Genomic DNA, 26,492 nt, shown 5'->3' on the forward strand with positions numbered 1-26,492 from the left:
AGCTTCACAGACATGTCACATCAGCTGGAGAAACACAACGTGAAGGCTTGGTCATGGCAGAGGGGATGGAACCTGCTCCAGATGGTTCCTGAAGGACAGAGAATGGGCTTAGAAGGCCCTTTGAGACTCTGCTCTGTGTGTGCATGTCACATGTGACTGCTGTGTGTCTCTGTGTGTGTGACTGCTGTGTGTGTGCATGCCACATGTGACTCTGCTGTGTGTCTGTGTGTGACTGCTGTGTGTGTGCATGTCACATGTGACCCTGCTCTGTGTGTGCATGTCACATGTGACTGCTGTGTGTGTGCATGTCACATGCGACTCTGCTCTGTGTGTGCATGTCACATGTGACCCTGCTGTGTGTCTCTGTGTGTGTGACTGCTGTGTGTGCATGTGACAAGGCATCGCTGTGTGTGCACATCCTGCCCCAGGTGCTGTAGCTGACCTTTTTCTGAACAGAGCTCGGACTACCTGGGACAGCAGGTCCCTTCCAGCCTCACCCCTGTGTGGGTCTGCATGGATCTGTGATGCAGGTTGCCTTTTGGAGTGAGCTGCTGTCCCTGACAGCCTGTCCCTCCACCTGCACCCGTGCAGTTCTGGAGCTGTTGGCTCTCCAGAACATCCCCTGCTGTCTGGACATGCCCTGCAGCTCTGTTCTGGAATCTGCAGGGCCTGGGACGCCTGCCTGCTGCTGCTCCAGGCTGTGAGGGCAGGTTCAGCCTCTGGGGCAGGGCAGGAGGTGGCTGGTGCAGGTTTGGAGCAGGACAGTTGTTTCCCCATGCAGGGAATGAGAAAGGGGCGCAGGGGTCCTGTTGTCCCTGCTCAGGAGTGGCTCATCTCACCCTGATGCTGGCCAGTGCCTCCTCCAGTGCCACCCATCCGTGCTGCTGCTGGCCCATTGTGCCACGCTGGGGTTGTGAGGGCACAGCATTGTTCCTGGCTCAGGTGGGCATCTCCTTCCTTCTGGGAGCACTCTGCTTCCCTGTGGACCTGGGGCCGTGCCCTGCCCTGGCTGAGGTACAGGCACACCTCGTGATTCCCCAGGGGCAGGGTCTCTGGTGCTTGTGCCTCCTGCTGGCTGCAGAGCTCTGCCAGTGGGTGTTGGGCATCCTGGTGTTGTCAGGGAGAGCCATGTGCAGGGTCAGCCTGGGGCTGCCCGGGTGTTCCCCTGCTCAGCAGGAGCCAAGGGTGAGTCTGCCAGGGGAGCCTGTGTGTGCTGCTACCAGTGTGTCTGGTTTCCCAAACCGGCTGAGCCTGTTCCTGTTTCTGTGGGTAACCCCAGTCCAGCCCAGTGTGGGGTGTGGGAATGTTCCTGGGGCAGGACTGGCCTCCCCACTGAGGGTGAGCTGGGCTGGCTCTGCTTCACAGAATCACAGAATAATGAGGTTGGAAGAGACCTCCAAGATCAGCAAGTCCAACCTGTGCCCTAACACCTCGACTGTAGCACCAAGTGCCATGTCCAGCCTTTTTTTAAACACATCCCGAGATGGTGATTCCACCACCTCCCTGGGAAGAGCATTCCAGTACTTTATTATTCTTTCAGTGACAAATTTCTTCCTAATGTCCAACCTGTACCCTCCCTGCCATAGCTGAAGACTGTGTCTTCTGGTTCTGTCAGTGCTGCCCGGTGGGAGAGACTGATTCCCACCTGGCTACAACCTCCCTGCAGGAAGGTGTAGAGAGCAATAAGAGCACCTCTGAGCCTCCTCTTCTCCAGGCTGAACAGCCCCAGCTCCTTCAAACATTCCTCACAGGGTTTGTGTTCCCAGCCCCTCTCCAGCCTTGTTGCCTCCTCTGGACACGCTCAAACATCTCAACAGCCTTCCCAACCTGAGGGCCCAGAACTGGACACAGGGCTTGGCTGCTGCAGGGCTGACCTGGAAGGGCTCATTTTGGGCACAGCTTTGGCTGTCACCATGTGACCCTGCTGTCACCACTGGGTATTCATAAACTCATCCTCTTTCATAAAGTGATCCAAATGCAGTGCTCTGGAGCAAGAGGCTCACTAATGATTGTGTGGGGCTTCATCCTGTCTCTCTCCTGCATAGATCAGCCAGTTGGAACGGGCCCAGGGGAGGCCACAGAGATGATTAGAGGGCTGGAGCACCTCTCCAGTCATGAAAGGCTGGGAGGCTTGGCATTGTTCAGCTGGGAGAAGAGAGGGCTCTGGGAGGCCTTAGTGCAGGCTTTCAGTACCTACAGGGGCTGCAGGAAAGCTGGAGAGGGACTTTGCACAAGGACTTGGAGGGACAGCGCAGGGGAATGGCTTCCCACTTCCCAGAGGGTAGGGCTGGATGGGATATTGGGCAGGAATTGCTCCCTGGGAGGGTGGGGAGGCCCTGGCACAGGGTGCCCAGAGCAGCTGTGGCTGCCCCATCCCTGGAAGTGTCCAAGGCCAGGTTGGATGGGGTTTGGAGCAGCCTGGGTTGGTGGAAGGTGTCCCTGCCCATGGCAGTGAGTGGCACTGGGTGGTCTTGAAGGTCCCTTTCTACCCAAACCTTTCTATGGGTTGGCACCCCAAAGCTGCCATCACATAACTTCCAGTCAAAACAGAGTTCAGCACTGAAAACCCAGCACCAGATGTCTCCATTCTCCAGTTAAGGGGGGAAAAACCCACCCTGTGACGAGGACAGGATGCAGAAAGGAAGAGGCAGGTCTGCAGAGGGGAGCTGTGGGTGTGTAGGGATTGTGGGGTGTCACTGGGCAGGGTTTGGCTCGTGAGGGGCCCCCCAAATTCTGCTGGTTCTGTCTCATGGGTGATGTTGACCACACTCAGTATGTGACTGGCAGCAGCAGCGAGGGATCTGAGGGGGTTTATTGCTTTCACAGAGGCCTGTGAACCACTGGAGCCAAGAGGCTGCCCTGGGAGGATCATTATTTGGTGAAGCTGGGGGCCCAGAGGAGTTTTGGGCCATCCCCCATGGCTGAAGGTTTGAGCAGCCTGCTCTGGCCTCATCCTGATCCTGTCCTGGCACTGGAGATCTCCTGGTACCTTCCAACACGAATTATTTCATGGGTCTGTGATCAGGGTCTGTCATATACAAAGGATTGGGAGGATATTGTGTCAGGTTATAGCTCAGTCCCTTTTGACTGAAAAATCCATCGGTCTAGGTTGCCTTTTTTTGTCTTTTTTAAAGATTGAAGTACCTGAATTTAGTTTCAGAACTCAGCGAAAACGCTTGGAAGTGTTTGCATACATTTGGCTCTCAAGGGGCTGTTGAGGGAGGATGCTACATCTGAAAACCTGCTGCAGAGCCTGGATTTCACAGTTTTCTGCCTTTTTTTGCAATGTTGTCATTTTGTGGAGCATTTCTTATCTTTTGGCATATGGTTCTTTACAAACTCTTTATACCTGTCCCATATTAATGACTTTTCAATATATTTCCAGCTGGCTGCACTGTGGCTGCTCTGGGCATTGTAAGAGCTTATGTCCCTGAATTTGAATTGTAGGACAGTTTTGTAGCTGTTTTCTGCCTTATCTACCCTGTGAATACTCCCATGCTGCAACAGAGAATATCTTTGTAATGCACCCTGCTTTGCAAAGGCTTTTCCCCCCAGTTACACCCAGCTGCTATTACGCTGGTACCCCCTAATCTTTAGCTTTTTTTTGTTAGTGATAACTTCCATGACACTCTGAGCTGCTGGAATATTCCTGTGCTGATTCTGGATTCCTGTGTGCTGGAATATTCCTGTGCTGGCCCTTGTGGGCTTTGGGCTGCCAGGAAACAGGGAGAGATTGGGCTTACCTTTTTTTATCTTCTTCAAACTTCTATTTTTAATCCACTCTGAGTCCAGTTTGGACATTGAGGGATCTGGTTGGGCAGATTTTTTGGTGTTTTATTTTATAAATCAGAGAATGTTGAAGCTGGGGGAGTTTCCCTTTATTGGAGATGTTAAGTGTGGTGCCAAGTCCAGGGGTTTGCTTTGTCAGCTCTGGGAATTGGGGTAAGCTTTGATTAGCAAAAGGGATAATTGCCAGTCTGCAGAGACGTGTAATCAAGGTTTCACTCTTAGCCCTAGTAAGAATTTTTAAATCAGTTTGTTCTCACTTTCAAGTGTCACAAGTGAATCTCCTGTGCAGCCTTTGCTTTGAGTTGTTGGGCTGAGCTGAAGTCTTCTGCTCCCAGAATACTGAGCTGGAATGACGTGGAAATTCCTGTCAGAGGCAGCCTTTGCAGCTCGTGGTCACATCCTCTTGCCATCTTTCTTTGGCAAATATAAAACCTGCATTCAGGCATGAAAACATGTAATTCTCACGTTTGTTTTTCTGGCTACCACTGATGGCTGTTGGCTGTTTTACTTTTTGTCACATCTAAGTGTTTTATTCAGGTCCAGTGTAAGTGATTCTGCCAAGTGGGACGCAGCTCCTGCAGCTCTGCACGTGGGCTGTGCCCAGCTCTGGCAGTGCCAGGGCTTTAGAAACCTTTTCATTTTCTTTCTAAGAAAAAAGAAGGAGCTGGGAGCTGCTGCACCACACACAGCCTGGGTTTATTTGTTTAATAAACCTAATGTCATTTAAAAGTGTGGACACGTGTTCTGAGGCTACCTGTGCCCTGGGCAGCAGTGCTGCAGCCTGGGCCGTGGGTGCTCAGCCCCTGTGGTTATTTTCCAGTGTGCAGACTCTGGCAGGCCAGCACCATGTCTTGTCTGGAATTTCCTTGCATTCTAAAATTAGGAGAAGGCTCTAGGAAACAATGGCAAATCAAGTCTCTAAGCTCCTGCTCTGCTGGACCTTTGTTGTCATTGAGACTTTCACCCACTTCCTTTTCACCACACTGGTCTGCAGCAGATAAACAGAGTTGAACAGGGCCACTGATGAGCTGGTGAGAGGGGTTCTTTCTAAATTTATTTACTCACTGCATCATTATTATGGCTCTTTAGGACATCAGAGGTGTGAATTTCCCATCAGTGCTGTTCATCCCTGATCACTTCCCCTGTGCAGAGTGGAAGCAGGACAGCAGCAGGGGCTGTGCTGGGGTTTGTGCCCCTCAGACACACACCTGTGGCCAGCAGTGTGTCCTGGCAGAGCCTTGGCTCTGTGCAGAGCTGCTCCAGGTACACCTGCAGAGCTCGTGGTTGTCACTGCAGGAGGGGGAGCAGCTCGCTTGTGCCCTGTGCATCTTCTCAGGGTTGTGTTTGCTCCTCCCTTGTCTGCCCTGTGCTCGTTTCCCGTGGTGTTGGGGGGTCCTGGGGGTGCCCCACACCTGAAGGTACCTGCAGGTGTTCCTGGGGAGGTGTGCCCAGCAGCTCTCGTGCAGGTGGGCACCTGGAAAGGCACCAGGAGTTCCTGGGGAGGTGTGCCCAGCAGCTCCTGTGCAGGTGGGCACCTGGAAAGGCACCAGGAGTTCCTGGGATGGTGTGCCCAGCAGCTCTCGTGCAGGTGGGCACCTGGAAAGGCACCAGGAGTTCCTGGGGAGGTGTGCCCAGCAGCTCTCGTGCAGGTGGGCACCTGGAAAGGCACCAGGAGTTCCTGGGGAGGTGTGCCCAGCAGCTCCTGTGCAGGTGGGCACCTGGAAAGGCACCAGGAGTTCCTGGGGAGGTGTGCCCAGCAGCTCCTGTGCAGGTGGGCACCTGGAAATGCACCAGGAGTTCCTGGGGAGGTGTGCCCAGCAGCTCTCGTGCAGGTGGGCACATGGAAAGGCACCAGGAGTTCCTGGGGAGGTGTGCCCAGCAGCTCCTGTGCAGGTGGGCACCTGGAAAGGCACCAGGAGTTCCTGGGGAAGTGTGCCCAGCAGCTCCTGTGCAGGTGGGCACCTGGAAAGGCACCAGGAGTTCCTGGGGAGGTGTGCCCAGCAGCTCCTGTGCAGGTGGGCACCTGGAAAGGCACCAGGAGTTCCTGGGGAGGTGTGCCCAGCAGCTCTCGTGCAGGTGGGCACCTGGAAAGGCACCAGGAGTTCCTGGGGAGGTGTGCCCAGCAGCTCCTGTGCAGGTGGGCACCTGGAAAGGCACCAGGAGTTCCTGGGGAGGTGTGCCCAGCAGCTCCTGTGCAGGTGGGCACCTGGAAAGGCACCAGGAGTTCCTGGGGAGGTGTGCCCAGCAGCTCCTGTGCAGGTGGGCACCTGGAAAGGCAGCTGAGGAGGGAGGCTCTGGTTTGGTCCCTGTCGTTGTGGGCTGCAGGAGGAGCCCCGACTCTGGCCGTGCTTTGGGACCTCGGGATGACCCCAGGGTTGCCTCTCCTGTGCTGCTGTGACCCCTCCCTGCCTCTGCTGAGGACAAACGGGGGTGATGTAATTTAGACATGGCCTGTGCATGTCCCTGCACAGACCTGAGTTCGTCCTCGGTCACTGCGAGCGTTTTCTGCAGTGGCCCCACGTTGTTGTTTGTTATTCCCAGTGCTCTGAAACAATCCAGGAAATGCAGCAAACACCCCAGCCCTGGTTCCCATCCTGTCCAGGAGCTGACCTCTGGCAGTGGTTACAATCAGCTGCAGCATGTGGTCGGTTGATAATTGCAGTACATTGTGTTTGCTGAACTCGCCGGGGCTGTGGTGACTTGGAGGAGTGGTTGGTGGATCCTGAAATTTGCCATTTGCAGCTGAAGGACTTCTGGGAGCCCCAAGGGGTGTGTGGAAAAGTCAGATGTTGTGAGGGCCCTTCCAGCCACCATTCCTATGGCCGTGGTGTTTCTAGAAAGGAGTTCTTGTGTCTTGTCCAGTTCAGTGTTGCCTGGGGCCATGCTGACAGCTCACCTGTGCCTTTTCCACCTGGCACAGGGGGCACAAGCCTGCCCCTGATGGTGTGGGGACCTGCCCCTGAGGTCCTGACCAGCGTGTGGCACAGCAGGGACAGCTCTCTGGGCTGCTGCTCTCCTTGTGTTTCTCCTTTGTTGGCCCTTCTGGACCTGCCTCACTAACCCGAGTGTCTGCTGCAAGCTGCTCTAGAGTGACTTCCCTGTGGTGCTGGGCTTCAGAGCCTGAGGGGAACTGTTCTTGTAGGAAAGTCTGGTCTGTGTCCTGTGCAGGAGGGAGGAGAGCAGTGGGGTACTAGATGCTAAATGAGTGATCAACCTAAACTCATTCATGCTTTTTTTCTTGTACCCTCATCCCTTGTCGCCATCACATTTTCTGAAAAATCCCCTTGCCCAGGATTCTTCTCCTGGGAAGCTGAGAAGTCTCAGAGAAAAATGAGAACAATAATTATCTGATTTGCTTCTGCTGTGTTTTGCTGCTTTGGAATGAGTTTGGACATGGTTTACCAGCAGGTGATTGTTTAGTTGGTTTCATGTGAATTGTTTTACCTTACTGGCCAATCAGGGCCAAGCTGTGTCCAGGCTCTGGAGAGAGTAACACTATCTTTTAGCCTTCTGTCTGTATCCTTTCTGTGTTCTTTCGTATAGTTTAGTATAGTATTCTTTAATATAATATAGAGCATAAAATAATAAATTAGCCTTCTGAGAAGATGGAGTCAGAGTCCTCATTACTCACCTTTGTCGGGGCACCCTGCAAATACAGGAATCCCTCGTAGCCCTTCGTGGGGGTTCTGATCCATGCAGTGACTGCCCCTGGCTGGGCTGGGGTGGTGGGAGCAGGCAGGGGTCTCAGGGGGATGCTCAGGCTTCTCCTGAGATGAGGAGCTCCCCAGAGCTGCTGCTGACCCCGTTGTGTCGCTTTGTCTCAGCCTTTCTTCAGGCTCCTGAACCTGCGCAAGCTGGGCCTGAGCGACAATGAGATCCAGAGGCTGCCCCCCGAGGTGGCCAACTTCATGCAGCTGGTGGAGCTGGACATCTCCCGCAACGGTGAGGCCAGAGCTGGGCAGGAGCAGTGCCCAGGCCCACAGCGCTCCCGTGCCCTCCTGCTGGGGAGGAGCTGTGCTTCCCTCGCCCTCGGCGCTCCTCAGCTCTGACGTGGGCCTGTGCTGCCATGTCTCAGGCTGCCACCACTGCCTGCTGTCCCATTGTCTCAAGCCTCTTTTGTTCTTTCACCTGTTTTTTGCAGACATTCCAGAAATTCCTGAAAGCATCAAATTCTGCAAATCCCTGGAAATCGCAGACTTCAGTGGGAATCCTCTCTCCAGGTAGGAAGGCACATGCAGCCCGTTAGTCCAGCTGAGAAGGAGATCTGGAATTGTGCCTGGCTTTCTCTGATCTTCATCTTGTAATTGTCTCCCCGTGAAGCCAAGGCCTGGGGTTGTCCTGCCTCTTCCAAAGCTGCAGTGTCTGCTCTCCTGGCACTGGAGAGGTTCCTGGCACTCTCCTGACTTGGTGCTGGAGGAGCTGGGCTGAGCTCCATCCTCGGGGCCTGGGGCTCTGGGTGATGAGCTGCTGTTGTACTGCTGTCAGCAGTGAGAGCTTCTGTCCTCTTGCAATGAGTTTATTGCTCCCTTTGCACTGCTCACAAACCTGAATAAATATGGGCTTTTGCTGCAGAGCAGAAAAAGTCTGCATGCCATCCTCTGCACCCCAGGGCCCCTTTTGGGCCTCGCTCTCAGCCCTTTTTGCCCCCTCTTAGCCACTTTTCCACCTTTCTGTTATTCAGAACTGAGGACAGCCATGCTTTGTACCCCATGTTTGGTTGTGTCCCTCTTACCTCAGTGCCCAGAGCTGTGCCCAAGCAGGAACCTCTGATTTGTCTTTCAGTGCTCTGTCTCTGGAGCTTTTAATACATAAAGTTGGTATTCAGTGGGGCTCCCCTGCCTTGGTGAGCCACGTTTCCAGGCACTGGTGTCTTGCTGCAGGGGTCTCTGCAGGTGCCAGTGTGGCCCCAGGTGTGCCTTTGTGCTCAGGGCAGGTGCTGCCCAGGTTTGAGGCACATTAATTGCTCCCTCTCCGGGTCCCAGGCCCTGCTGGAGTGGGACATTTCCCTGTTGGGGACAGTCCCTGTACCACAGGAGTGACCAGCACTTCGCACCAGGTGTCACTTGTCAGAGCTTTCTCTGCTCAGGGTGCAGATGAGTTGGGGGTGGGTGCTGAGGGGGCTCTACGAGCTGCCTGTGGAAGCAGAGGACTTTCCTCCAGGAATTTCCTTCCAGGGCTTTTCCCTGTTCTGTCACACCTTGGGTGTGTTGTGATGGTGCTTGGCCCTGGGGAATGCTGCAGTGTCATCTGCAGGGAGATCCTTTGTTTTGGGCACTTGGAGTGCTTGGGAGCCCTCCTTTCTTCCAGTGTAAATGCTCCCATGGCATGGTTTAGTCTGGGATTTGTGCTCAAGTACTGCAGGGCTGAGTTTGCCAGCCTGGACAGGTAATGTCTGGTGCAAGTGGGTTTTGTGGTCTGGGAAGCAGAACTTGTCCTGGATCAGCAGCCAGGGTTGGTGATGGTTCCTGTTCTTCTCCTTTCCACACGTTGATGCCAACTGGGATGAGATTGGCTTTGGGGGATCTAAGCACTTTGGGGGATTCTGTGCTGTGTACCCAGGATTAATGGAGTCTGTTGATGTTCTCACAGGCTGCCCGAGGGCTTCACCCAGCTCCGGAGCTTGGGCCACTTGGCCCTGAACGATGTGTCCCTGCAGAGCCTCCCCACTGACATTGGGAAGTGAGTATGGCCTGTTCTGGCAGCCCTGGGGAGGGGGCTGGGCTGGGGACACCTTGCTGCTGGCACGAGGGCAGTGGCAGGACCTGGAGGGACAAGCCAGGTGCAGCTTTGCCCTGGTGCTGACAGAGAGCACCTCTGAGCCTTGGGTTGTTAAAAGACCTTCCTACTGAGGTTCCTGTCCTGCTCCCTGCTGTGGTTTGTGGCACAGCAAGGATGGATCCAGTCTTCTCAGGTCCAGTTTTTCCCTGTGTTCTGAGTGCCCATTTGCCCCTTTCCAAGCAGGTGTGGGCTGCCTGATGGTGTTTGATTCAGATTTATGCTGCTGGCCACTGGCCTCCTGGGCTGCAGTGCCTCTCCCATGGGGTTTGCCTTTCCTCATGTGAGGGCTTTGACCTTTTTGGGCAGACAGTCCTGTGTGTTCCTTGTCCTGAGTGTGGGCACAGTGTTGTTCCTTGTGGCTGCAGCCAGCACCGTGTCCACCAGAGCCATTTCCATCGTGTTTCTGTTGCCCATCTCCATCCACGTGTGCACATCCATGCATTGCACAGGACACCAGGGGTGGTTCCAAGGGAAGGGAGATGAGCAGCCCCTTGTATCCCTGAGCCCTGTCCAGTGAACCTGGCTTTCTTGCTCCCTTTTCTCTTGCAGTTTGGCAAACCTGGTGACTTTGGAGCTGCGTGAGAACCTGCTAAAGACTCTCCCCACGTGAGTGTCTGTCTGGGGGCTGTAGGAGTCTCCTGTCTGGTCCTTCTTGCTGCTTCCTCAGGGACCAGTGCAGGCACCATCACTTGGCTTGGGAGGGCTCAGGCTGGGCACAAAGAGGCTGCCTCTTGCAGGATTTCCATAAACTTGGGGTCAGGAGGGAGAGGATGGTGCAGGGCTGGAGAGCAGCAAAGGATGTTCAGAGCCTGTACTCAGCCTGGGTAAGGATTGGTTTAGAATAGGCAGGGTTCCCAAAAACAGCTGCTGGAAATAGTGAGAACCCCATTTTTCCTGAAGAGGTGGAGCAGGCGATGGATTCTTTTGGAAAGAAAAAGAAAACTGTGGATGGGGGTGTAGGAGGAGCTCTGTGCACAGTGAGGTTCAGGATCTGAGGAGCAACAGGATACAGCTGAAGGGTCCATTTTGCTCATGACATCTGTTCTGTTGGATATCCCTCCTGGTTGTTCTGGAGGGGATAACTGCCTCCCTGCAGCAGACAAAGCTAAGCCAGCAAGGGAGGAGAGGTAAGTGTTGTTCCACGTGCTGGAGTCAGGGTAGGGATGAGTTCCTGGCAGGGAACGTGGAGAACTGCCTAGTTGCTACTTCAGTCTTTGCTCTGGCCCATCAGAGTTTATTGAGTTTTCTGCCCTCCAGCAGCTCTGTCAGCTCATTTCCTGCCTGCTTATGCATCCCACTGATGATTCCCCAGCTTTCCTTGGATGTCACTGAAAGGATTCTGCTGACTCCTTTTTGAGCAGCAGCTGTTTTGGGGCCACCTGAACTCCTCAGGGAAGGTGTGATGTGTGCTGCTGTTGTCACCTGTCCTCAGAGCTCCCTTACAGTTGCTGGCAGGAGCTCAGTTTGTCTGCTGGCACTTCCCCCTGTGGTTACAGCCCGTGGGAGCACAGGTCAGAATCACAGATGGCCTGGTCTGGTGCCAGTCAGCAGGTCCCTTGTGCCCAGCAGTGACCCTGTCACAGAAAGGTGACAGGAGGGGGCAGCTGAGATGGTCCCACATGGGGTATCACCACAGAGGACAATCTGGGTTAGAGCTCCTTATCCTGGAGCCCCAGGATGGTTTGGGTTGGAAGGGACCTCAAGGCCCAGCATGTTCCAGCCCATTGCCCTGGGCAGGGACACCTTCCACTAGAGCAGGGTGCTCCAAGCCTCGTCCAGCTGGCCTTGGACACTTATTCTGGGCTGAGAACTGGCAGGAAGAGGAGTTGGGGTCCTGGTGTGGGGCTGCTCTTCTGTCTGCTCCTGTCCTGGGTGCTCACACAGGCAGGTACCACAGCTGGCTTGCACCATGTCAGCAGAGAGGTGCAGCAGCTTCATCCAAGGCTGGGCTTCCAAACTGCAGTGTCACTGTGGTCTTTTCTGAAAAATCCCTTCGCCAGGATTTCTTCTGGGAAGTTGAGAAGCCTCGTAGAAAAATATAAATAATAATTATCTGATTGCTTCTCCTTGTGTTTTGCTGCTTTAGAATGTGGTAGGTAATTCTTTTATTGGTTCCATGTGAATTGTGTTTTCTTAATAACCAATCACAGCCAGCTCTGTCAGACTCTGAGGAGTCACGAGTTTTTATTATTCATTCTTGGCTAGCCTTCTGTCTGCATCCTTTCTCTTTATTTAGTATAGTTTTAGTATATCATTTCTTTTAATACAATATAATAAAATAATGAATCAACCTGCTGAGAACCTGGAGTCAAATTCTCATCTCTCACCTCGTCCTACAACCCATCAATGCCACAGCAGAGAAGTTAGTCCCAATAGCTTTTGGCCATTTCAGAGCCACCAAGTCTCTGGAGTCTTGAGAGTTCAGGCTGTGGCCACAGCCCTAGGGTTTTTGGGAGATCTCTCCTGCCCAGTGCTGCCCTTTGTCATTCTGGGTGCCATCCAGCAGGATGCTGGTAGTGTGCTGTGAGGTTTTGGTGGTTTTCACTGGAAGGTAAATCCAGGCTTGATACTCATTCTGTAATGCAAATTCAGCTTCTTTTCATCTTTCCCCACTTCCCCAAATTCTGTTTGGGGTGATTTCTGGAAGTAGAGCGTGGATCTTGAAGGCTGGGGTGGTTCTGATCAGAGGATGGCAGTCCATGGCCAGACCCATTTCAGTGATGCTCTGGGGTTCTCTGGCTGCACACTGTGCCTAAGAACAGCTCTAAATGAGATCAGGGGGCCTTGCCAAAAACGAGGATGACTTGAGCAAGAAATGGCTGGTGCTCTGTTCCCAGGGTTCCTGAGCCCCGTGGATAGATAGGTGAGCTTCAGTGCTGAGAGTTTGGGGCAGCATAATGCATCAGGGTCCTTTTGGTGTTTTGTTGTTGTAGAGCTTCTTGAAAGGTCCAGCTTGCAGTGACCTTTGCCAAAATTGGTCAGTGTTGTGATACTGAGTTCTGGAATGGTTCAGCTTGTGCAGCTGGTGATCACCCCTCATTTCTCCCATGCAGCTGGGGTGCAGCCAGAGACTTGGGAAGGGCAGCTCTCCTGGATCCTTGTGGAATAGTGGGGGTGGTCTGTACTGAGACCTCTTGCCAGATGTGATCAGTGTGGATTCCCCAGCTCACTCCTGTTTTGGGAATTCAGGCAGTGAAGGTGCAGAGGGACAGTCGGGGCTGCGTCACCTCCAGAGGAGCTAGAGCTGGTGTACGTTCACGGGGAAGGAGTGCTGTGCAGCAGGATCCTCTGGGTGAAACTGTTGATAAACCTTTGCTGGAGTTTATCTCAAAATCCACTCTGCATGCAGCAGGAAATTAATTTTCCTGCATAGCCCAGATGTTTTTACAGCCTGGCCCAGGCAAGACAGCTCCCTTTTATTGCACCCCCAACAGGCTTGGATTGGGTGGCCTTGAGAGGTGGGCCTGTTTCCAGAGAAATGTGGGGATTTCTCTATTGGAGCAGTTCCTGAAGAAGAGAATAAAGCTGTTCCCTGCTGGGGAGTGGGCAGGGCTGGCAGCTGCACCCTGGCACACAGTGAGGGGCAGCAGCCCTCTGGGGAGGTGGAGCTGGAGTGGATGGGTCAGACTCAGCTGTGAGGACAAATGAGCACCTGGACTGTGTCGTGAGAACCCCCCATGGGTTTGTGGGACTGCAGGGCTTGCCCACCCCAGGTGTGGTGTGTGGGGTGCTCAGGGCTGCTGCTGTGGGTGTGGACAGGTCCTGTGCAGTGCCTTCATCGTGAGCTTCTGTCTGTACACGCCCCCCTCACCCGAGACATCAGGCCGCTGCTGTCTTCCCTTCCTCTTCAGTGGCATGAGCATCCTGTTGGGGGAAGCTGAGGCTGTGGAAGTTGTCATTCCTCCCTGTCCCTGCAGCTGTGTGCTCCCCTGCCCCCCACACGTGTCCTGTCCTCTGCTGAGCACCTCCTGTTGCCTGTCAGTCCGTGCCCAGGTCCCTGTCCTTGCTGTGCAGCAGGCAGCCGTGGGAAGGTGTGGCTGCTCACCTGCTGGGCTTGTAATCAAAGGGTGTGTTGTGGTGGGAAGGGCAGAAGGCAAACCGGGACCAGTGGGGCTGCTGGAGCCTCTGACCCAGTTCCCTGGGGTGAATGGTCTGGCCTGGGGAAGGGAGCAGCTCCACGAAGTGCTGGGCTCAGAGGGACCGTGAGAAAGGCCAGGATTGCCCCACCTGCTGTAGGAGTCATGGAGATCATGTGATTTGTGCAATGTGTGTCCCAGATGCTAACCTTCCGCTCTTTATTTCTTGTTTTATCTCTCTGTCCCTGTGCCTCGCAGCTCCCTCTCCTTCCTTGTCAAGTTAGAGCAGTTGGATCTCGGTGGCAATGACCTGGAAGTGCTGGTAGGTGAGGGCTGCTGGGGAGGGGTTTGGGTGGTTGGCAGGGGTTTCCACCTGGCCTGCAAAGAGATAGGCCCTCAGGTTATTTGGGGAGATTGTGATCTGCCCAGCGTGGCCCAGTCACCATTCCCAGATGAATTTTCTCTTCATGTGTCAGCCCTTGTGTCTCGTGTCCTGCTGGCCTCACTCACGGCCTGCCCTGTCCTTTCCAGGCTCTGGGATGGTGATTCTTCCTGTCTGGCTGCCAAGGATCTTTCCTTGCCAGCAAGGCTCTGGTGCTTCCCTTCTCTGTCCTGCACTGCCCCCAGCTGTTTTTCTTCTCATCCAGCTTCCTGCCTCTCTGCTGTCTGATATGATTTCTGCCCCACAGAGTGCTGGGCCATTCCATGTGGTGCATGGCAGTGAGGGTAGCCCAGTGTGGGGGCTCTCTCCCTGGAGGGCTCAGCATGTGGAGAGCAAGGGCACAGCCTCAGAGTTGAGGTTATCTGGGCATTTGGGGCCACCCAGTGACATTCTGTAATTTGCAGCTGTGGATTAAGCTATGACTGGATCTTCCCCTTTGTGATCTGGAATGGGTTTTGGCACAAACCCTTCAAAGCTGGGAGGCAAAGGGGCTCGTGCAGCTTAGCTGTGCACAGGCTGAGCTCACCTGCAAGAACAGGTGTGTGACACTTGAGCCATGCTCCAGTGGGGCAGACGCCAAACTCTGATTGCTTGGGGGCTGTGGGATGTGAACACGTGTCTGTCACAGCTGATGGTGCCACTGGGTCATCTTGAGCTGGCCAGTGGTACCCAAATGTTCATTTTCATGTCTGAGAGGGGGAAGATGCATTTCTTCTGTAAGGCCAGAATTTCCAACCCCCTGGAATCATGGAATCATTTAGGTTGGAAAAACCTCTGAGACCACTGAGTTCAAGCACTCTCCCAGCATTGCCAAGGCCACCACTAACCCATGTCCCCAAGTGCCACATCCACACAGCTGTTAAGTCACCCCAGGGGTGAGGATTCCACCTCTGCCCTGGCAGCCTGTGCAAGGGCTGGACAGTCCTTTCCAGGAGGAATTTTCCCAATATCCAACCTGAACCTCCCCTGGCACAACTTGAGACCATTTGCCTTTGTCCTGTCCCTTGTTCCCTGGGAGCAGGGCCTGACCCCCACCTGGCTCCATCCTCCTGCCAGGGAGCTGCAGAAAGCAAGATCTCCCTGGAGCCCCTTGTGCCCCAGCTCCCTGAGCTGCTCTCCATCAGAGCTGTGCTGCAGGCTCAGTTCTGCCTTGGCTGCTGACACAGTCCTGCTGCTGCTGTCAGTGTTTGCCACTGGAGCTCCTGCAGCCATCCCAGACATTCCCAGACAGACATTCCCAGTGTGCTGCTCTCTTGTAACGATCCCTGGACGGTGCTGGGAGGGGTGCGAGGCAGGGCAGTGCCTGGCTTTGCAGAGTGGTGTATTTGCAGCCTCCCCTGTCCCTGGAAGGGGCTGGTGTCCTGGCTGATGTCCTCACTGTCCTGTCCCTGCAGCCGGACACTCTGGGCGCGCTCCCGAACCTGCGTGAGCTGTGGCTGGACCGGAACCAGCTCTCAGCCCTGCCACCGGTGAGTGTCTGCTCAGCACACGCCTCCCTTCCCAAACCAAACCTTCCTGAACCTTCCTGAACGCTCCCTTCCCTTTCCAGAACCTTCCCTGCGCTGCCCCTCCCTGAGCACACCCCTGCCCTGCCCTGCTGCTCCCTGAGCCACGGGCTCTCCTCTCTCTCCAGGAGCTGGGTAACCTGCGCCGCCTGGTGTGCCTGGACGTGTCTGAGAACAAGCTGGAGCAGCTGCCCAACGAGGTCAGCGGGCTGGTGGCACTGACGGACCTGCTGCTGTCACAGAACCTGCTGGAATGCATTCCCGACGGCATCGGTGAGTGCTGTCAGCTGGGGGTGCTGCAGGGCTTCCTTGGCCAGAGTCTGTGCCAGGGAATCAGGGATTTGGGGACACAGCCACGCAGGGCAGGAGCAGTGGGTGGGACAGGTGAGCAGAGCTCTGCAGGACAGAGCAGGTGCTTCACCTGTGACCAGGCCTGGTGGGAGGAAAAGCAGAGCCTGCCTGGTTGGGTTGTGTCATCCTGGATGGGATCACAGCCAGGTGGGCGTAGAGCAGCATCCTTCTCTCTGGCACAGCTCACACCTAACTTGTCGCCCTGGCCAGGTCAGCTGAAGCAGCTCTCCATCCTCAAGGTGGACCAGAACAGGCTGACAGACATGACAGAGTCGATTGGGGACTGTGAAAACCTGTCTGAGCTCATCCTGACTGAGAACATGCTGACGGTGAGTGCACAGAATCACTGTGGAAGAGACCTTCAAGATCAAGTCTAACCCAGCCCCACCACCTCAATTAAACCCTGGCACCCAGTGCCACATCCAGGCTTGTTTTAAACACATCCAGGGATGGTGATTCCCCCACCTACCTGGGCAGGCCATTCCAGAACTTTATCACCCTTTCCATAAAAAAGTTTTTCCCAATATCCAACCTGTATTTCCCTTGGTCTCAGCTTGGGACTGTGTGCTCTGGTTCTGTCAGTTCCTGGAGAGAGAGACCAACCCCTCCTGAGCACAGCCATCTTTCAGGAGCTGTAGAGAGTGATAAGCCTCTCCCATGCTGTTCTCTGCAGCCAGCTGCAGGGATCCCTTCCCATCTTCTGCCCTCTGAGCTGAATTCCTGAGCATGCTCCAGCTGCTTCTACAGTTTCACCAAATTCACACAAGTTTGGGAGCTGCTTTCTCTGGCTGATTTTTTCCCCCCAAGTCATTCTCTGGGTTGGCAGGGATGCTGGGATTGCCCATCCCAAAGACCATCCCAGGCTGCATTGCTGAGGGGTTTGGGATGATGTGATTGAGAATGGCCCTGCTCCAAACTGCCTGTGATTTGACTGGTAAAACATGAGGATTGGGAACGGGCAGATGAACAGAAGGGAAGCCTTGGCCAGCAGTGCTTTGTGTGTGCTGTGTTGAGGGGAAGAGTTGGCATGGATCAGGCAATGAGCTGGAGGGAAAACCCATTCCAAAGATGTCCCAAGAGCATTTTCTCAAATGTGTCTGTTGGGATGGAAGGCAGCTTGTTCCCCAGGCTGAGGGCTCTGTGCCTTTGCCTGTGTGCATTTACCCTTTCCTCTCCTGAGACAGTAGAAATTTTCCAGAGTAGAAACCTATTTTGATTTAGGTGAAATGTACATCTTTGAGTTAAGTCTGTAGCTTGCTGTTTAGTCTGACTGCCTGTTCTCACAAAAAACCTATGCTCAGAGAAACTGCTTCAGCCAAAAGACAAGAGATAAAGGAGGAGGAGAGGGGCAGACAGAGCAAGGCAATGTGACCCAGGAGTTCTTTCTGATAAAGAAAAATTAGCAGCAAATGTCACAGGAAATCAGTGGAATGAATATGTGTGAACCTATTGTGAAATTGCATGCATATGTGTTTGAGAGAGAGAAAAAAAAATCAGGAGTTCCCAAAGGTTCCCATGTCGTGTGAGGAGAACGGTTCCCACGTGCGTGCAGCGCTGTCACAAACACACCAGTGTTATTGTGTCCTCCTGAGCCAGGTCTAATGAGCTCCAGGAGGCCTACAATGCACACAAGATAGCTCAGCTACCCTTGGAGCCACAATAATCAGCAGGATGGCTTCTGTTGCAGTGTTGGAAACAAAAAGGCTTAATAAAAGGCAAAAAACAGAAAAAACGAGCCAAGTGCTAGACGCTCCTGCACCTGGTAAAAACACCTCGCAAAAGCAAGTGGTTTCTTTGTTCACATCCTTTTCTAGTGGGACTTTTTGGCTTCTGTCCAATTAGCTATCCTTAAGTTTGAGGTCAACCCCCTGGGTCCTATGAGGTCTCTTTTCACTTAATCTAGGAGAGAAACTTCTGGGCTTCTTTCCTTTTAAGGGGACAAAGGATAGTTTTGTCACTCCATCAACAGACAGCGCACTCCTACATACCAGCTTCACAGCTCCCACAAAATTTGTGGGGTTTGTTTGTTTGCAAGCACTGACTGGGCTCCTTCGCAGGCCTTGCCCAGGTCCCTGGGCAAGCTGGCCAAGCTGACCAACCTGAACGTGGACCGGAACCGGCTGACGGCGCTGCCCGCGGAGATCGGCGGCTGTGCCAACCTCAGCGTGCTGTCCCTGCGCGACAACCGCCTGGCACTGCTGCCCCCCGAGCTGGCCAACACCACCGAGCTCCACGTGCTCGACGTGGCTGGCAACAGGTGAGGCTGCTGCTTGCCTTTGGGGCTCTGCGTTTGGACAGACGGTGTCTGCTGAGGGAGGCGGGAGCCTCCCCTGAAAGGGAAACTGTAAAACCCCTCCCTCCTGGAAACTGTCAACACCCTCCCTCCGAATTGTCATAAATTTGAAATTAAAAGGGGCTCTCAGACAAAGATATGGGAGCGGGAATAACAGTTCATTACTGGGGAAGAAAATTAAAAGGCAAAATAAACAATGCAGTAAATCAAAACAACACTGACAGAATCAGAACACAGCCTGACACCCTGTGGGTCAGGGTGTTGGTGGCAGTCCAGTTGGAATTGTGGCTGCAGCCCTCCTGCAGTGTCAGGTGTGGTTCTGCTGGAGCAGGGATCCTGCAGCAGTCCCATTGGAATTGTGGCTCAGCCCTCCTGGAGAGGCAGGGGTGGTTCTGCTGGAGCAGGGATCCTGTAGAAATCCAGTTGGAATTGTGGCTGCAGCCCTCCTGGAGAGGCAGGTGTGGTTCTGCTGGAGCAGGGATCCTGCAGCAGTCCCATTGGAATTGTGGCTGCAGCCCTCCTGGAGAGGCAGGGGTGGTTCTGCTGGATCAGGGATCCTGTAGCAGTCCCAGTTGGAATTGTGGCTGCAGCCCTCCTGCAGTGGCAGGTGTGGTTCTGTAGGATCAGGGATCCTGCAGCAGTCCCAGTTGGAATTGTGGCTCAGCCCTCCTGGAGAGGCAGGTGTGGTTCTGTTGGAGCAGGGATCCTGTAGCAGTCCCATTGGAATTGTGGCTGCAGCCCTCCTGGAGAGGCAGGGGTGGTTCTGTTGGATCAGGGATCCTGCAGCAGTCCCATTGGAATTGTGGCTGCAGCCCTCCTGGAGAGGCAGGGGTGGTTCTGTAGGATCAGGGATCCTGTAGCAGTCCCATTGGAATTGTGGCTGCAGCCCTCCTACAGTGTCAGGTGTGGTTCTGTAGGATCAGGGATCCTGTATCAGTCCCATTGGAATTGTGGCTCAGCCCTCCTGCAGTGACAGGGGTGGTTATTAATTGTTGTTGTGGTGGTGTTGTGAGGGTCCCCAGGATGAGGTGAGACATGAGAATTGACTCTTAAGTTCTCAGAAGGCTGATTTATTATTTTATGATATTATATTATATTAAAAGAAAATTATATACTAAAGCTATACTAAAGAAAGAAAAAAAACTAGCAAAGAATGAATAATAAAAACTCGTGACAGTCTGATACAGCTAGCTGTAATTAGCCATTAATTAAAAATAATTCACATGCTAAGTAAACAATTTTCCAAATCACGTTCCAAAACAACAAAACGTGGAGAAGCTGAAGCTTCTCAAGAAAAAGAATCCTAGCAAAGGGATTTTTTATAAAATATCCCAGTGACAGGCAGGGGTGGTTCTGTTGGAGCAGGGATCCTGTAGAAATCCAGTTGGAATTGTGGCTGCAGCCCTCCTGGAGTGTCAGGAGTGGTTCTGCTGGAGCAGGGATCCTGTAGAAGGGTGGAGATTTCCTCTGAAGATCCAGTGGAGGAGGCAGCTGTTCCTCTGGGAATCCAGTGGCGATGCTGTTCTGCTGTCCCAGGATCTCAGGTTCTATCCAGTTGGGAATGCTTGGCCCCTCCCTCTGGGCAGAGCCCTCACAGTGGGATTATCAGTTATTTTTATCAGTCCTGCTGTGACACTCAGTGGCCCATGAACAGCAGGTGTCTCTTGGAGGGGGATTGGTTTGTGCAAGGGATAAAGAAAACTGCCCAATTAACATAAAATAGCTGCCACACCGCTGGCAGAGGGCAAAGAGAATACACATTGCCTCACAATCTAGGACATTGGGGGTTTTTAATTTCTCTTAAAGTCGGGATTGAAATGTTGGAGATCATATTTTGTGCTTAGGTTTAGATCTTTATTATTTTTATTTGTATTATAAATTGTGAGTTCTGTAGTATTTTACTAACAAGTTACAAAATGGTTAATTATTTTTCTATATAAGGTCTTTTAAGGTTAAATTATCTAATTAAGAAATTATATTTTAATAATTTTACTTTTAATAACTAATTACCTAAAGTTTGTAATGTGGGGTTTTTGTTTAATTATAAAATATTACTTAAACTCAGGAAGAAAAAGGTGAAGAAGGACTAGTTGCTGTTTTAAAACTTCTATTTTAGCTTTATATATATTACAATATTCTAAAATTTTTTTTAAATTTTAATAAAACTATCATATTTTTATTTTGAAATATATAATTATTATTAAATTATATATTTATATCTAAAATATATAAATTATAAAGTTTATATAATAAAAATAGTAAATAAGACTAAATTCTAAATTTTCTACTTTGTGATGTTATATACTTTAAATCAACTATATACTTGTAATCTCAGTGTTATCAATTAATTTTGGAAGTCTTTTCTATGGCCTCAGGTCAAATGTAGTGTTCTCTTGGGAGCTGGAGATTGTTGGTGTAGAAAGTTTAAACCCCTTGGTATTTAGGGCTCAGGGAGCTGCTGGAGCTGTGTGGATCCCGGGATCCACGGGGTGGGAGAGCCCAGGCTGGGGTCTGAGGGCTTGAGCTGTGAACCCCTGCTCTGAGTCACTAAATCCCAGGGTGGCACAAGTGGGAGGGCATTGTGCCCTGTGTGGAACAGAGACCAGGGGAGATCCCTCCTCTTTCTCCTTTCTCCTTTCTCCTCTCCTCCTTCCTCCCCTCCCCAGATTTTGTGGGTTTGTGTCATCAGTGCTCAGCTGGTCGGTGCCAGAGCCTCGTCCATGGCACGTGGGTGCCTGGAGCTGCTCTCAGGGGTCCTGTGGTTCTGTCTGTGGGCTCCGTGGTTTTGGGAGCAGCTGGATGCTGACCAGAGGTTCTGTGGGGAGCATTCTCTACACTGCTCTGTGAGAGCATTGCTTTTCTGGTGTTACACCCCAGCCCACTCCACAGCCAGGCACAAAACTGGGAACAGGACTGGGGCATCCACAGCAGCTTGGCTCTGTCCCTCTCTGCTCAGGTGAAGCTCCTTCCTGACCAGGGGAGTTTAACAAGCAGTTGCTCTTCTCTTTTGCAGGCTGCAGAACTTGCCCTTTGCCTTGACAAACCTTAATCTGAAAGCCCTGTGGCTGGCAGAAAACCAGTCCCAGCCCATGCTCAAGTTCCAGACCGAGGATGATGAGAAGACAGGAGAAAAGGTTCTCACTTGCTACCTGCTCCCCCAGCAGCCCTCTCCCAGCCTGGGTAAGAATCTGCAGCACAAGCCCTGCCTGCAGAGCCTTGTGCTCTGGAGGGTGCTTGAACCTTCTCTGCCTGGCTGGGCTGTCCTTGCTGTGATTCCTGTGGCAGATCCAGGCTCTTGGATGGATGGATGGATCTGGGGCACCTTTCCCAGGCACTGACTGTTAAAACTGAGGAATTGCTTTCTGACAGGTGACAAGGCCCTGTAGCCTCATCTTTGAGTGTTCTGCTTGGATCTGCTGACCAAGCAGTCAATTTTCATTGTCCTGTCAGCAGGGTATTCCTGCCTGAATTCTGCCTTTTCCTGCACTCCTTGGTAAGGAGTGCTAGAGCTGCAGCATCAGACATGGTATTCCTGCCTGAATTCTGCCTTCTCCTGCACTCCTTGGTAAGGAGTGCTAGAGCTGCAGCATCAGACATGGTATTCCTGCCTGAATTCTGCCTTTTCCTGCACTCCTTGGTAAGGAGTGCTAGAGCTGCAGCATCAGACATGGTATTCCTGCCTGAATTCTGCCTTTTCCTGCACTCCTTGGTAAGGAGTGCTAGAGCTGCAGCATCAGACGCTGCTGGAGGCTGCTGGAGGCCTGGTGGGAGATGTCCAGAGGGTGACAGGATGGTGAGGCCACAGCCTTTGTCCTCAAGGCCTCTGATGCCATGGGCAGATCCAGCAGAGTCCTAATGGGATAAGAACTGACCTCCATCCACATCTACAGCCCTGCTCTTCCCAAAAGGAGCTCCCACTGTGTTCTCTTCCTCCCCAGAGAACCTGCTGCAGAACAGCGTGGATGAGAGCTGGACAGACAGCAACTTGAACAGAGTCAGTGTGATCCAGTTCCTGGATGAGCCCAAAGGAGATGAGGATGAGGAGTCTGGAGCTGAGAGGCGGGTAAGGCATTCCTGGAGCTTGTTGGCTCCTGTGGGAGCTCAGGGACAAGCTGAGTTTCCAGAGATGGGGCCACTGTGGTGTCCATGTTTTACACTGCTGTAGGTGTGTGATTTCCACAGTCTGAAGGCTCTTTGGTGCCCTGAGGACCCAAGCAGGAGGGGAAGGGAAGGCATTCCCTGGGAGCCATGGTGCACAGTCATATTTTGAGGCTCTTCTATGGGAGTGGAGCACTCCAAATGTCCGGAGATCCCAGCAGAGCACTGTCAGGGTAGGGTTTCAGCTCACCCCACCATGGGGAAAGGCTGTCCAGCCAAACCCAGGCCATCCCCATCCTTCCAGCCATGCAGGCAGTGCAGCCCATTGTCAGGATTAAATGTGTGAGATGGGATTTCTTGTCGGGACTCCGATGTTTATTAGTTCTTATCCATGTTACAGTCTCACAAACCCTGAGTTCTACAGCACTTCACTCTAACAAACTAAACAATGGAGCTGTATCTCACTCTCTACAAGGCCTTTTAAGGATAAACTGTCCAATTAAGAAATGACACACAAATTATTTTTACTTTTCACCCACTAACCAACCACCCATGGCCCACAGTGTGGACTTTTTTATCCAGTTACACAAAACCACCCAAACCCATGGAGAAGGTGAAGAAGAAGGACCAGCCTCTGCCCTAAAACCTCCATCTTGCTCTCTGCATATTACTGTATTCTAAAACCTTAAACTCTGAGTTTTCCACCATGTGGTATTGCACACTTCTATTCAAACTCCACACCCACAATCCCAGTTCTGTCATTCAATTTTGGAAGCCCTCTCCACAGCCTCAGGTCAATGCAGTGTTCTCTTGGGGTCAGAGTCTGTCAGCACAGAAAGTCTGAAATTCCAGCAGCCCATGCTGTGGGGTGTCCTGTTAGTAAATACTAAACACTGCCTCAAAACCTGCAAGAGATGGTTGTGCTTCCAGGGCAGATGCAAAGGCCAGGGCAGCAGTTCTCAGCAAGTGCTCTGAGGGTTTCAGTCTCCTGCAGGACTTTATTCCCTTTTAGTTTCTGGGAAGCCATCCTTGAGGTCTGAAACCTCCTAATGAATGGTGTTGGCAGCTGTCCTGGCAGTGCGTGTGTGCTGCTGGCCTTGGGAGCTTTGGGCTTTCTTGGAGTTGTTCTCAGCATTGTGGCTAGTGTGAGGATGCTGGTTTTCTTGGCTCTCTGCCTCACTAAGCAGCACCAACTCTGCTGCCTTGGGCTGGGCAGACCTGTTAAGTCCAGAGGAGTTAGGAGGACATCCCCAGATTTCTCACCTGTGTTCTAGAGGAGTCTCTGTGTCAAGAGTTTTTCATTTACTAAGCCTGAAACACCACTTTAAACTTCCCAGCTCCATCATTCTTCCCAAAGCCCCTGTCAGCTGGAGAGCAGGATGATCGAGCTCTTGGGGCTCCCTGCCTCTGTTCTTTCCCCATTCCAGCTGCAGGCTGGGGAAGGCCTGGAGCAGGCCCTGCAGCAGGAGCTGTTGGTGGTGTCCCCTTGGGGCTCTGGCTCTGATAAAGGTGTTGGTCACCTGCCGAGGGTCACGGTCTGGTGTCTGGGTTTGAACAGACAGGTGTGTGCTAAGGAAGGCAGGAGCCTCCCCCGAAATGGAAAATGGAAACCCCCTCCCTCCCTATTATTGCAATTTTGAAATTAGGAGGCTCAGGCAAAGATACGGGAATAGGAATTACAGTTCTTTACTAGGAAAATTAAAAATGCAAATGCAATAGTACAAAAAAACCCAAACAAGTGCCAGAGTCAGAGCAGGCCCTGTCCCCCTGTGGGTCAGGGTGGTGGCACAGTCCCATCCCAGGGGGGCTCAGGGTGGTGGCACAGTCCCATCCCAGGGGGGCTCAGGGTGGTGGCACAGTCCCATCCCAAGGGGGCTCAGGGTGGTGGCACAGTCCCATCCCAGGGGGGCTCAGGGTGGTGGCACAGTCCCATCCCAGGGGGGCTCAGGGTGGTGGCACAGTCCCATCCCAAGGGGGCTCAGGGTGGTGGCACAGTCCCATCCCAGGGGGGCTCAGGGTGGTGGCACAGTCCCATCCCAAGGGGGCTCAGGGTGGTGGCACAGTCCCATCCCAGGGTGGCTCAGGGTGGTGGCACAGTCCCATCCCAGGGGGCTCAGGGTGGTGGCACAGTCCCATCCCAGGGGGGCTCAGGGTGGTGGCACAGTCCCATCCCAGGGGGCTCAGGGTGGTGGCACAGCCCCATCCCAGGGGGGCTCAGGGTGGTGGCACAGTCCCAGTCCAGGGGGGCTCAGGGTGGTGGCACAGTCCCAGTCCAGGGGGGCTCAGGGTGGTGGCACAGTCCCATCCCAGGGGGGCTCAGCCCTCCTGCAGTGCCAGCTGTGGTTCTGCTGGAGCAGGGATCCTGCACAAGGGGGGAGTTTTCCTCTGGAGCTCCAGGGCTGCTGGAGATGGGCCTGCTCTCCCTCTGGGAATGCAGGGCAGCAGAAAGCTGCTCCTCTGGGAATGCAGTGGGCAAAGGCTGCTGGGCTGTTCCCAGCACCTCAGATTGGATCCAGGTAGGAATGCTTGGCTCCTCCCCTGGGCGGAGCATCTCCCCATGGGATGGTGGAATTTGATCAGCACTGCAGGGACACTCAGTGGCCATGGACAGAAGATAATTAATAATTAATAGCCCATGAACAGAAGCTATCTCCTGGAAGGAGGGTTGGTTGTGGAAGAGATAAACTCCCCAATGAACAGCAGGTCACTGCCCCACCTCTGACAGGTGGGAAATACACACCCCCATTTCCAGCCTAAGACATGGTGACAGGAGCTGAGTGCCTGTTTAGCCCTAAGAGGGCCCCTGTGGTGCAGATTTCCCACTGCTCCTCTGGGAATGCAGTGGGCAAAGGCTGCTGTGCTGTTCTCAGGTCAGATTGGATCCAGGTAGGAATGCTTGGCTCCTCCCCTGGGCGGAGCATCTCCCCATGGGATGGTGGAATTTGATCAGCCCTGCAGGGACACTCACTGGCCATGGACAGAAGATAATTAATAAGGAATGGTCCATGAACAGGAGCTATCTCCTGGAGGGAGGATTGGTTGTGAAAGAGATAAAGAAAACTGCCCAATGAACAGCAGATACCTGCCCCACCTCTGACAGGTGGGAAATACACACCCCCATTTCCAGCCTAAGACATGGTGACAGGAGCTGAGTGCCTGTTTAGCCCTAAGAGGGTCCCTGTGGTGCACATTTCCCACTGTTCCTCTGGGAATGCAGGGGAGCAGAAAGCTGCTCCTCTGGGAATGCAGTGGGCAGAGGCTGCTGTGCTGTTCCCAGGTCAGATTGTATCCAGGTAGGAATGCTTGGCTCCTCCCCTGGGCAGAGCATCTCCCCATGGGATGGTGGAATTTGATCAGCCCTGCAGGGACACTCAGTGGCCATGGACAGAAGATAATTAATAATTAATAGCCCATGAACAGGAGCTATCTCCTGGAGGGAGGATTGGTTGTGGAAGAGATAAACTCCCCAATGAACAGCAGATACCTGCCCCACCTCTGACAGGTGGGAAATACACACCCCCATCTCAACCTAAGACATGGTGACAGGAGCTGAGTGCCTCTTTAGCCGTAAGAGGGCCCCTGTGGTGCACATTTCCCACTGCTCCTCTGGGAATGCAGGGGAGCAGAAAGCTGCTCCTCTGGGAATGCAGTGGGCAGAGGCTGCTGTGCTGTTCCCAGGGCAGATTGGATCCAGGTAGGAATGCTTGGCTCCTCCCCTGGGCAGAGCATCTCCCCATGGGATGGTGGAATTTGATCAGCCCTGCAGGGACACTCAGTGGCCATGGACAGAAGATAATTAATAATGAATGGTCCATGAACAGGAGCTATCTCCTGGAGGGAGGATTGGTTGTGGAAGAGATAAACTCCCAATGAACAGCAGATAGATAACAGCCCCACCTCTGGCAGACTGCGATAGAATACACACACATCTCACAAGCCAGGACCCTGGCAGTGCTGCCAGGCTGGAATCCCCTCCTGAGGGTTTCTCCTTGGCAGGGCCTGCAGCGCAGAGCCACCCCTCACCCCAGCGAGCTGAAGGTGATGAAGAAGGTGATCGAGGTGCGGCGCAGCGAGGTGAACGCTGCCAAGGCTGATGCCAACCCCAGCTCTCCCAACTCAGAGGTGAGTGCTGGTCCTGGGGAGTGGATAACAGAGAACGT

General features: G+C 53.3%; 1 protein-coding gene across 18 annotated transcripts in view; it reads left to right on the forward strand.

Annotated features, from left to right (window-relative positions):
• The window catches only part of SCRIB (scribble planar cell polarity protein), a 120,087-nt gene that overhangs the window by 13,271 nt on the left and 80,324 nt on the right, over nucleotides 1-26,492 (forward strand). For all 18 annotated transcript variants that reach the window (XM_059869171.1, XM_059869239.1, XM_059869289.1 and 15 more), the window contains exons 2-13: nucleotides 7,614-7,731; nucleotides 7,931-8,009; nucleotides 9,379-9,468; nucleotides 10,117-10,173; nucleotides 13,902-13,965; nucleotides 15,480-15,554; nucleotides 15,719-15,863; nucleotides 16,152-16,270; nucleotides 17,999-18,198; nucleotides 21,248-21,414; nucleotides 22,173-22,297; nucleotides 26,329-26,454. In XM_059869171.1, coding sequence (XP_059725154.1) covers nucleotides 7,614-7,731; nucleotides 7,931-8,009; nucleotides 9,379-9,468; nucleotides 10,117-10,173; nucleotides 13,902-13,965; nucleotides 15,480-15,554; nucleotides 15,719-15,863; nucleotides 16,152-16,270; nucleotides 17,999-18,198; nucleotides 21,248-21,414; nucleotides 22,173-22,297; nucleotides 26,329-26,454 — 1,365 coding nt within the window. The remainder of the gene's footprint in view (nucleotides 1-7,613; nucleotides 7,732-7,930; nucleotides 8,010-9,378; nucleotides 9,469-10,116; nucleotides 10,174-13,901; nucleotides 13,966-15,479; nucleotides 15,555-15,718; nucleotides 15,864-16,151; nucleotides 16,271-17,998; nucleotides 18,199-21,247; nucleotides 21,415-22,172; nucleotides 22,298-26,328; nucleotides 26,455-26,492) is intronic.

Source organism: Haemorhous mexicanus, chromosome 1, assembly GCF_027477595.1.
Source record: "Haemorhous mexicanus isolate bHaeMex1 chromosome 1, bHaeMex1.pri, whole genome shotgun sequence".
Taxonomy (NCBI): Eukaryota; Metazoa; Chordata; class Aves; order Passeriformes; family Fringillidae; genus Haemorhous; species Haemorhous mexicanus.